The following is a 12,116-nucleotide window of genomic DNA, read 5'->3' as shown; positions in this document are numbered from 1 at the left end:
CAGTTGAGCTAGTTCTCTGAATGCCTTCAGTTATACACTAAAACTGCATATTTAGTAGCAGCATATTGTAAAATATCCTGTTTTTCAAGATTGTCTGCAGAAATATATTTCTGTCTCAGGGGCAATGCCAGCCAGTCTTTGTCCCACCATAGGAACACTACCCCATCCCTGTATAGCTGGTGGTATTCTATCTCTCTTGCTTGTTGAATTTCCTCCAATAGAGCTTCTTCATTTGTATCTTCATTTGTATATTCTCTGAGCTGCTTCTAGTCAAGAGGGACATCATCTCCCACATTGCCCTTGTCACTCTCCTTGTCACCCTCATCTCCACTGTCCTCTATGAGGGAGCTGTCATGTGAATCATAAGTTGGCAGTGCCAGGAGTTTGATCATTGCTGGTGAGCTGATCATCATTTCAATTGCTGGATTCAGTGATATTGGCTAGAGGAGGAGGCTAGAGGAGGGTAGCCCCATGGTCTGAATCATATCTGTAGCCCCCATGCACTCTCACCACCTCCAAGTCTCTGCTATAGATGTGGAAGTTAGCATAGAACTGGGGATTAAGAAAGAGAGCTGCAACTCTTCCCTTCAGAAATTATTGGAGTCTCTTGTCAGGGATGTGAGCACTGAGAGGAACTCAGAGCCTGTAGGCATTGAGAATGGAGTCAGCATATGAGAGAATAGTGTTAGTGCTGGTGATGCTGGTAGCTCAGGGAGAGAAATTATCATTTCTCCTCTTGGCTTCATCAGCAGTGATGACCTCAGCAGACTCTGCCCAAGGATCTGTTTCTGTTCTTGCTGGGGTGCTAGGCTCCCAGAATGGGGAGTGAGAATACTCTGTTTGTAAATCAGAAGTATGGGAGCTTGCAGTATCCCACTCAGTAGCCTCAAGCTCTTGCTGTCATCAACAATACTGTGTATTGTATAACTCATCATAATGGATAGCCTTTTATCAGGCTTGCTCTGCTTCTGCCCAGTCAAGGTCCTTGAGAATCCTCTTGCTTGCTGCTTGAATTTCCTCCTCAGTAAGGTCTCTGGCATCCTGACTGAGCTGGTCAGTAACTGTTGGCCCTTTAAAGTCATGTGCTCTTCCTGATTTCATGTCTCAGTAGTAGGAGTCTCTGTGAAAAGAGGACACTGGACTGGACTCCAGGATCATATAGAGGGAATTGTGGTCAGAGTGCTTAGGCAAAACAGGTTGGGGTCTTGAAGCCACCCTAATGGTATCAAGAGAGTCCCAAGTATGGTCTCCAATGCTATGTTCTGGAGGAGCAGAAGTGTCAGAGGGTATATCATCAAAGAAGTCATGAGGAAGGTTTTTGTTCTCATGATTTGAGACTGGAGGGAACTCTAGTAGGATCCACAGGTTCCTGAAACCAGTGAGCTATAGGCTGGTATATCTTGACTGGGGTCAGAGAGGATACTGATGTCTTTCTTCTTGTGGAAGGCTCTATGGATTCATTTTTCTAGACTCAATTTGGGGTACAGCTCTTGCTGTGGGCTGGTAGGAGGTTTGGGGAGAATTTGGGATGCTGTAAAGAGAGAGGTTAGGAGTGATATTTTGAAGGATACAGCAAATATTCTGGAATTCTTGATAGTGCCTGACTGCTTAAGCAGTGATTGATTGTCATCCTTGGTAAAGTTGAATGATCACCAACAAGCCTAACAATGTTTTGATGATAGAAGCAAGGAGTTCAAAGGACTCATAATCGAAGTTGGGATCTGATGAGTTGATAGATGACATTTGGTTTTCTCTACACTGTTGTGTATAAGAAAAGGGAAGTTGAAGCTTCAAGCTAATTGTTAAGCCCAAGCTGCATATGATCATAGACATATGATAAACTGATGTCACTTTGCATTTGAGTGTTTCATCAGAGTCCACTGATGTGAATATTGATTATTATGCTTTAAGGCCTACTGTGATTGGCTCAAGAGTAGAATGGTATGAAGATAAACTTTAGCTTGAAGCTAGAGTTATACTAGTGAGAGTGAGCTTTCTTATATACTACAAGTCTGGGTTAATATAAATAATACTATCTATTGTATCTGTTCTAGTCATTATGCTCTTTGTCCTTGGACATTATTACTACCTACAAAAGAATGATTGTGCATCATCAAGTGTCATCATTGTGTTGAAAGACAATGACCAATCTGGCTTGTTATGCTGACTAAGTCAATTCCATGATCTTAAGCACTGGGGTTGGTGCTCTGATTAAGCATAAATAGAGGTTAAGTCAGAAAGAAATAGGAAAAAATCATAAAAAATTCTGCATATGTATAGTCAGAAGATGTGTGAGAGATTAAAAAACAGGATTCTTCATAAGTTATACTAATTAAGCTAAGAGCCAAAGATAGAGATGAGAAGCTATACCAGAAAATTCAAAGAATAGAACAGCAACAAGTGTGAGTTGTCCAAGTTGCCAACATTAATCTCTTTCTCCATAAAGTGAAAAAAGTGAAATAGGCAAAAAATCCCATGCAGCAATGGAGACAAATACATTTTTGGAGTATGGTACATAATCTCTATCTAGAGTTTCTTATTTGAAACTGCATTCTCCTGATGAGGAGATCCCATGTAAAGACCAACAGACATTGTAATATAGACTTCACAGAAAAGAAGGAGGACTATCAGGATATCAGCTCAGAATATGGACTGAAATAATTAATAAGGCCACTGCAAATAGCATACAGCTATAGTGGCCAATCAGATCTTAACAGATCAAGGCTTGTATCAAATAAATATTTCTCAAGATGAGTACAAATAATTTTGGTGTGACTCAACAAGATGGTAATTGGCTATATACAGAAATGGAGCTTGGTATTTCCAGTTAACAGAAAGGATTAAACAGAAGAAATAGAAACTACAGGACTGATTTATTGTATCTGATAATATGTTGATGACTGCATCAAGTGAAATAGACAGTGAACTAGTGAAGAAAGTACAATAGCACTAGAAAAAGCCAGGATTGATAAGAAGTCACAGTATTAGAGTATGCTGGAAGTGAAATAGAGAAGACAGTCTGATTGGATGAGAAACAAGAGATTCAAATCTAAAATTGAAAATCAACAAAAAGAGCTCATCTTATCATGATAACAGACAGCTTGGTAAGCATACTGCACTATAGCAGCATTAACCCACAATGGATAAGCACCCACTGAAGCCATCTTCAAGTGAGTGTGCACAGTTCAGGCCATATCAAAAACTTGGATGTGTTACAAAAGTAACATGGCTGCAGAAAGTAGATGTTACAGATGCTCTGCATGAAAAATAATTACTAAAGAGTCAGAGACCTATTTTAAACCAGAATGTGATGAACATAAAGCTGAAAGCAGATGCTTAAAGACTCATGTATATTGCCTGACACCCTTTAGATTCTAATCACTAATGAACATGCATCTGGCATTAAGAAGATTAGATATTATTAGACCTAACTGATATGTGACCTGAACATGTGATAAAATAGTGCTGTATCATATTTATACAGTCATGCTAGAGTCCACTGAATGTGTTCTTATAGATAAAGTGCTTTAAGGCTAGAGACAAGCTAGACTCAAGAGAAAATAGTATGAGATAAACTTATAGCTTGAAGCTGGGCTATTACAGTGAGAGCTATTCTACTTATATACTGTTCAGCTCATAATAAATATAACTACTACCTATTGTGCTGTTCTGTGCTATAATACTGATTCTGTCTGGTCATCAGGAATAAAACAGTGGGAAATTGTCTGTGGGCAAGGCAACTAAGTACAATAGTGCTCTATCTATTGTGATTATCTAATCTTCCTATGCTCTTCAAGAAAGTGCTTGAGATAAGATAGATGCTCTGATAAGATGAAAAAAGAAAAAAGAAAAAGAATATAGAGAGGAAATCATAACATCACCCTCTCTTTAAGACTATTGTCCCAATGAGTCAGTTGAGAGAAATTTTATAATCCTGAATGGTATCATCCATGTTGAGGTTGCACTCATAAAGCCATTGATTTAATTCAGATATATACTCTTTCTATTTGACCAGATAATAGATGATAGAATGACTGCCACCACTATGAGCTTGAACTTTGCAGAGTTTATGATCCAGGATTTGTTTGACTGTGTAGTGTTTCTCATCTTTGATTAGGATAGGTTCAAAAGAGGGCAGAGTCTCTTGGCTAGAACAGACTGATGCAATGTAGGAAGTTAGGAGTGTTTTATTGAATACAGGATGTATCCACCAGATGTCAGAGAGTTTCAGGTGGTAAGTGAAGGGGCCAACTTTTGCAAGTATAAGAAAGGGTCTAGTTTATTTGTCAGTGAGTTTGCATTTTGAGCAAGAGAGATGAAGATTGCTGATGTCCAACTAGACTTTATCATTAATAAAGTATTCATGAGCAGGCTGCCAGTATTTATCATACTGTGCCTTTATGATAGCAGTGGCTTTCTCAAGAGCAGTGTGTGTTTTGGCATGGATTGCAGCTATAAGCTGCATGAAGTCAGAGGATGCAGAGATCATAGTGTTGTACTATTTCATGATCATAATGTGGAGGTGGCATTCATGATTAATAAAGAAGAGGGTTTTGTTGGTCACAGAGTGAATATGATTATTGTGTTGGAATGTAGTAAGAGCAAGCCACTCTGTCTAACTATTCTATCTGTGATTGATGAACATCTGAAGGTACTTTTCAATCTCTTGATTAGCATGCTCAGTTTGCCCATCAGTCTGAGAATAATAAGCAGTTGAGGTGTTGCTTTGGATGTTAAGAAGGTAATAGAGATCATCAAGGAACTTGGAGACAAATTACAGACTATAGTCCAAAATAATGACTTAGAGCCTCCCATGTTTTGCATTGATGAACTAGAAATTGTTTAATCAGACTTTCTGTGAGCAAGAAACATAAAATCTCTTGCAGTGATAAACCAGAAGTTGTTTTGCCAGAGAGTCCCTATAGGCAGAAAATACACAATCTCTTATGGTAAGTAAAATCAAGGTGCAAAATCTGAAGGCTGGTTCAAGTGAGTCTAGTCTGTGTATCTCAATATGGTGACTAATCTCCCAAGAGATGTGGCAGAGTATAGCTACAAAGGTATGAGGCTCTGATTTGTTTACAGGGACTCACAATATGTGTGCAAACTTTCCTATAACAGGAATATCATGTAAGGACCTAGATACTGGATGGTGCAGTCTATATATGATGCAAACTTTCAGGATTTATATGTGATTCTAGTGGGGTCTAGAGAAATGGTTAATGTTTTCCAGTTATCTTTCAAGGTTTTTTGTTAGATCTAGGTAGTGTGAGGATGACACACAAGAATAGCAGATCCTTTTTATGTTTTTGGGAATAAAGCAAGACAAGGCAATATTTTATGAATTTATAAGTTCACTTAATATCATATGCAAGCCTTGTAGAGTTGTTGAGATGCTATAGCACTCTCAGTTAATGTGTATTGACCTATAGGCAGTCTGTGTAGCTGGTTCTATTAGAGAGGTGTTGTACTGGTGTACAGTTTAATACAGGTGTCAAGTAGTCTCTATATTGCTTGTTCTTTGTGTTATCTTGTATACTACTTATACTATCCTTTTACTAATACTAAGTATGCTATATTTAAACAGCTTTTGTAACTGCAGTAATAGCTTAGTGAGTCTAGCAAAGTTTTATTACATGAAGCCTTAAAGACTGTGAGGCTTTTAGTAAATATTACATATTTAAAAGTTTGCATAGCCAACAATATGCTAACTCTTCTAATATTTCTTATGAATATCTATCCAAACACATAGTTAGTCCTGTAACCTATTACTCTTTCACATGCTAGTTGTGAAAAGCTTAAACATCCACAGCCAGCCTTGTATATGCATCACAATGAATCTTGTGGGCTATCTTAGGATACTATATGTATACTAATAATGATATATGTCTGATTGGTTATCATAGTGCTAACTGTGTCTATGGCACTTATTATGGCATAGAAAGTTTGTGCATTGTATGGTTGATGAGAAAAGTTCACAAGGCTAAGAAAGTTCACAGACAAATAAAAAGTTCATATATAACATATAATCTTTATGCATAAGAGAATATCAGTGAATAATGGATAGTTCTTGATAAAATTACTGTCATTGAATCTGAAATGATTGGTTTACTGAAAGCCTGCTTAAGAGCAGAAGTTACAAATAATTATTGGGGCCTGTTATTTCAGAGTGCACAGAGTTTAGAGACTCATCATCTCTCTCTCTGACTTTAATTTTTCATTGATTTACTATTAAACTTTCCTTTCATGAATTTCTTTCTGATATTTTCCAATTGTAACATATGATTGATCACTAAGTGGTTACTTTGAATATCTGATTTAGCTTTATATGTGCCAAATCATATTCCTGGTCACACCAAGAAGTTTGCAAAGTTTAGCTGAGTATTCTCCACCTATCAGAAGAGGCTTTTTCATTTGGAGTAAAAATGTTTATAAAGTTCACAAACTTTTTAGTTGCTAGCATTGATTCTGGTCTGTGCATGGTCTCTTGAGGTATAAAATTTATAAACTTTTCTATAACCTGCCTTTCTGACATATCTTAGCTTTGTTCTTCAGTTGTATCCTCCTATTTTTAATATATCTTCACTTTCTATGTTTCTCACTAACACCCTCACCACCTTTCACCATTGTCTGGCCCATATGCCAGATTCTTATGAGGAAGCTCCTCACATAGACATTTGGGTATGTTCTGTCTTGATTGTCTGACAACAGCTGCATCTTGCCTGACATAAAAGTGAAGAGAGATTCTTTTCCAATAAGGAATAGAATAGTTGGGAGTAACAGTTATAGCATATGTTGGCCATCTTTGACACTAAATTAGTGAAAAACTCAGGCAAAGAGTACAATTTCCTTGCTGCAGAAGCAGTATGTTTTTTTTTGTTCTTAAACTTTTTATTTTGTTAACTCTTTCTTTCTCTAGTTTAAATGTGGCATTGTTATTGATTTTCTTCAGCTGGAGTCAGCATCTTCAGAAGCTGAAAGCTCTGCTTTAGTAGACTCTTCTTCCTCTTCAAAAGTTAGGGCTTTTTTTATTTCAACTCCTAAGGCATCAAAACAGACAATTAATGGTATGTAAACTTTTTTATTCATGTAATTTTCTTTTCTAATTTTTCTCTTTTAGATGGTCCTGGTTTTGGCCTTAGATCAAAGCCTCCAGCACAGATGCTTTGGTTATCTACTGAGGCTCACTCTTTTGTCTTTTGAATTCTAGTTCCTTCAACTGGAAGAATGAGTCCCTCTAATATTTCTAGAGAAAGTTCAGATGCATTGCCCTCCTCAGTGAGAGCTGAAAATAGTATATGGCATTTTTATTTCATGAAGTTCTCCTTTCTAATTTTCTATTATAGATAATCTCATCTTTAGCATGAGAGTAACTTCTTCTGTATGTGATGGTCATACAGTTATTGAAGCTTATCTGCCAATGCCTCCACCTGTTGCTAGTTCTAGCAACAAGCATATGCAAGATAGTGTGTTTCTGGTTTTAATATTTTACAACTGATTCAGTTTCTTTTTCCTAGCTGAAAGAGCAATTGAGGCATCTGCTTTCAAACATCTTTATGGGAATTCCTCCTCTCATTCTTTAATTGCCAAGAATGATAAGGGTAATATAAGCTATACATCATTTTCTTTTTCTTCATGAATTTTTTTATTTCTGATTCTGAACTTTTAGCTTCAAAACCAAGTATTGGCCACTCTTGCAAAGTTATGGAAGGGGTGGCTAAGGAAGTTTGCAAATGTAGCAGTCTGAGAGAGTCTATTTCCAAAGGTCTTAGAGAAATTTAATCAGAGAATTTAAAACTTATGGATCTTCTAGTCTCTGATCAAGACTTTGGGGCTTTTGTTGGATGTAAAAGTGTCTATTTCAAATGGGAATTGGCCAGCAAGATTGGCTATTTTGTAAGTCCTCTCATTCTTTTATTTTGTGAACTTTTAAAATTTGCTAACTTTCTTTTCTAAATGAGTGAAGCTTGTGATGCCTGTAAAAGAGCCAATGTGCAATGCCAGAGTGTTTGTTCTGGCTCAATGAAGTGCTTCCAATGCACTATTCACAAGCATGACTGCATAGTTCACAATGAGCTCTTTGTCAATACTTTGAAGCCTGTTTTCATTTCTGAGCTTTATAAGTTCTTTCTTTTATTTTCATGAATTTTTCTTATTTTGTTTCCATAGCTCTCATCACCAAATTCTGGGGTCTCCTTCACAAGCTTCACTGAGATGTCCATCAAATAAACAATACCATGGGCCATATTTCTGACCTTTTCTGCACTGCCCACCTTGACACTATTGTTTTAGTTTCTCAGCTTTTTGAAAAGGGTATTTCTGAGGGCAAAGAGCTGATAGACTTAGAGTCACCTCCAGTGACACTGACATTCCTACTGTTTCTAAGACAGCACAGAGCATTATTGAATGCCTCAAGAACTTGCCTCATCTTAGTTCCTCTGTTAATAGTGATGTCTTTACGAGATCTCTGGTTGCAGGTAGCAATGAAGCTGCATGGTCCAAATCCTCTTGGACCAGTACCAACCCTTCAAGCAAGAGAGATACTATTCAATTTTCAGATAAAGATAGCAGCCTGCAACAAACTGAGTCAACAGTTGACAGTCTTAGCCTTTAGGTATGTTCCAAAATTTTTATTTTACATTTTAATACTGACTTTTTATTTGATTTTTAGGGCAGTGTGGATGCAGGTAGCTGGAATGACCCCCCAAACATTGAAACTCTTGCTGCTAGAGAAGGAACCTTGAACAACACTCAGAAAATTGCTGAGAAGGTTTCAAAATGTGTTATTCCACATGTGGCTTTTGAAGGTCAACAATTTGGGGCTAGTTTCTGTGCCTTTTGTGATGGGAGTCCCAAACATTTGCCTTATGAATATTCTGCCTGTCCTATCAAGATATGTTGCAAATTTTGATTGAAGATATCTCATGCACTGATTTTTTTTTCTGCTAATATGCCCATCATCCTTATCTTTCTTGTGTGGCTAGGAATCAGGAATGCATCCTTATGAGACTGAAAGTGGACTGTACTAATTATGCCCATCACTAGAGTAGGACTTATATGAGAGAAATAGTTGATTGCAATATCTTGTTTTTCTCTTTTGTAGAGGATTCAGAAGACTCTGTAGAGAGAATTTTGGGCAAGATAAATGTTATGTCTTTAGCAGCTGCTTCCTATGATCCTATTGGCAGTACATTTATAAATTTTTATATTTATGTGTATAGGTTAACTTTTAAATTCTGTTTAGCACTATAGCTGGTGTCTCAACTTCTGCTAATTCACATTCTCATGATATTAAAGATTTAGCTGATGCCTATGCTGCTTTTAACTGGTGACAGTTGACCTTTAATAGTCTCAAAACTCCACCTTTCTTGGTAGTGTCCTGTGATTCTCTATTTTTCCATCTTAAAGTCAATACCTATGAACTTTTGGTTATGCTGAAAGTTCATGTGCCTTTGACTTCTGAGTATCAGATTGTATATGCTAAATTAGAGGAGAAGAGGTCAGATCCAAGCAATATGTTTGGCTCTCTTCTGTCTTCTGATTCTGATATGTGTAAAGAGTCAAATATCTGAAGCAACACTTGTTGGTAGATGTTGCAAACTTTTTATTAGCTTTTGGTACTGTTAGACTTAGAAAAAATTTTGAAGTTTTAGCATACACTCTACTCCAAATGTTGTTCAACCAATGTTGCTAATGAGGATATAACAATATCAGGATCAAAGAGAGTGATGAGTGAAAGGCAGCCTTTAGAATGAACTACAGTCTCTTTAAGCCTATAGTAATGTTCTTTGGGCTTATGAACTCCCCCACAACTTTCTAGTGGATGAATGATATATTCAAAGACCTCATTGCTACCAGAAAAGTAACCATCTATCTGGATGACATCCTCATCTTGTCTAAAGACCAAATGGAACACCAAAGACTTGTTTGATAAGTATTTATGCTAATGAGAAAGCATAAACTCTTTCTCAAGATGAAGAAGTGCAAATTTGAAGTGCTGGAGATAGAATATCTCAGGGTCATTATCAGCAAAGGAAATGTTTGTATGGACTCCATCAAGGTCATGGGAGTAATAGAGTGGCTGAAACCAAAGAAGAAGAAGGAACTGCAATCATTCTTGGAGTTCACAAACTTCTATTGATAGCTTATTCATAATTATAGCAAGATCATATGCCTTATGATCCAACTAACTGAGAATACCCTATGATCATAGAAACACTCACAGCAATTGGCATTCAATAACCTCAAGAAATGACTCACTGAGATAAATTTTAAGAGGTACTATATGAATATCCTTGCTTTAGAAGATAAGGCCTTCTTATATGTTCTTCAAAGCATAAATCTTCAGTTAGTTTAGGATGAAAGTAGACTCTGAGTTAGCAAATAAATACTATATATAGTGCTGAAGAGTCTGATAGTCAGATTATGCATATATATAGGGCAATCTTCATGCTAGAAAGAATCTTCTTGCTATGAGCTGAAGCTTGAAGTTTTGCAACAGTAGTAGAAGAAACTCATAGATTCTGACATCTTTGCAGAATCTAGACAAATCAGAAAATTGTTGAGTTATATGTGGCTTTATAATGTCAAAAAGGTGGAACAGTAGAATAATGTAAATGCAGATAATGAAGAACTTATGGTGGCTGTGTAATAAATTGCTCTATACCTTCTATAGCTCACTTTTCTTTCTACATTGTGACTCTCTTTAACATTCTTTCAGACCCACCATACATTATAAATAATTGCAACTGAAGCAGCTAAAGAGGCCTATTGAAATAGATATCTATCATTAGGTAGTTGCATAATACAACAAAATTCATTCTCTTTTACAATAATTACACTATAGTCTTATATACCCTGACAAAGAATATTCAGAGCTATTTGTATCATATGAACTGTTAGGCCTGAGTAACATATGAGCTAAGACACATAGTAAGTAAGTGCTGTATTATGTTCATACAATCATGCTTAAGTCCAATGATGTGTTTATAACTGTTATATCCTAAGATCAATGCAAGAAGTTGACTCGAGGTAAAACAGTAGAATAAAGAATAGTTCAAGACTAGGGATACATAGTGCTGGCTACACTACTTATATACTGTTCATCCTTCTGATAAATATAGTACTACTAATTGTAAGTTTCTATGCTATAGTGCTCATTATCCTAGAGTATTGTGGTTACCTACAATAAGCTGATTGTCTTGTTGTCAGAGTGTTGCTTGTGTTTCAGATTGGTGATGGCTGTGCTGATCAAAACATCCCCACAGTCTTAAGCACTGGTATGAGCACTCTGACTAAGCATAAATAGAAGTTAATACTGTGAATGTAAAGAATAAAAGCAGAAAAATCATAACATTATCTTCTCTTTAAGACCATTGGGATAATTCATAGTCATATATAGTGTCATCAGCATTCATATGACACTCATTGATCCATTGGTTGAATTCTGGTCTATAGCTTTTTCAGCTGATGAGATAGTCAGTAGTAGTAGTCATACTTTTATTATGTTTACATACTTGTCACATTTTATAGTGGAGTACTTGATCAATCTCATAATGTTCTTTGTCATCAACTGGGTCAAGTGATGGCAAGGGTGGTCATTCTTGATTAGGAAAAGCCAGGACAATAAATGGAGTTAGGAGAGCCTTGTTGAATATGTTATAGATTTGCCAGTGCAGCAGTAGTTGGAGCTTATAGGCTGAAGCATCTATCTTTGCTGTGATTATGAAGGGACTGATATGCTTGTCATCAAGTTTCTATTTCAGGCATGGAAGGTGGAGGTTTGTCATATCAAGCCAAACCTTATTGTTGACTTAAAATAAATGACATATGCATCAGTGTTTGTTATACTGCATCTTCATGATGTTGGTGGCTTTTTAAAGTGCAGTTTCTGTTTCAAGATGGATCTTTGTCATGTCAGCTGCAAAGTTCATTGATGCAGAGGTGGATATGTGGGTGTGTGTGGTTTTAGCTATATTTGGATGTTGGCTATGATTCATGAAGAAGGGAGTTTTACTGGTGGCAGAGTGAATATGGTTGTTGTATTGAAAGGCTGCAAGTGCCAGTCATTCAGTCCAATCATCTTGTTGGTAATTAATAAATATACAGAAATACTT

The 12,116-nt window shown here is 36.6% G+C and overlaps 1 protein-coding gene across 1 annotated transcript; it reads left to right on the top strand.

The window, feature by feature from the left end:
* Positions 1 to 6,792: 6,792 nt before the first annotated feature.
* Positions 6,793 to 8,213, top strand: BT62DRAFT_922424 (uncharacterized protein; the record flags this gene model as incomplete). The annotated part of the gene is given in 10 exon segments (XM_043184398.1): positions 6,793 to 6,864; positions 6,953 to 7,067; positions 7,211 to 7,278; positions 7,363 to 7,381; positions 7,401 to 7,466; positions 7,518 to 7,601; positions 7,670 to 7,765; positions 7,814 to 7,896; positions 7,986 to 8,007; positions 8,170 to 8,213. The coding sequence occupies 10 exon segments, from the start codon at positions 6,793 to 6,795 to the stop codon at positions 8,211 to 8,213; spliced, it is 669 nt and encodes a 222-aa protein (XP_043036209.1).
* Between the last annotated feature and the right edge of the window lie 3,903 nt (positions 8,214 to 12,116).

The sequence above is a fragment of the Guyanagaster necrorhizus genome, assembly GCF_019112545.1.
Source record: "Guyanagaster necrorhizus MCA 3950 unplaced genomic scaffold BT62scaffold_27, whole genome shotgun sequence".
Taxonomy (NCBI): domain Eukaryota; kingdom Fungi; phylum Basidiomycota; class Agaricomycetes; order Agaricales; family Physalacriaceae; genus Guyanagaster; species Guyanagaster necrorhizus.
Note: the sequence above shows the minus strand (reverse complement) of the source record. Positions and strands in the feature narration are given on the sequence as shown.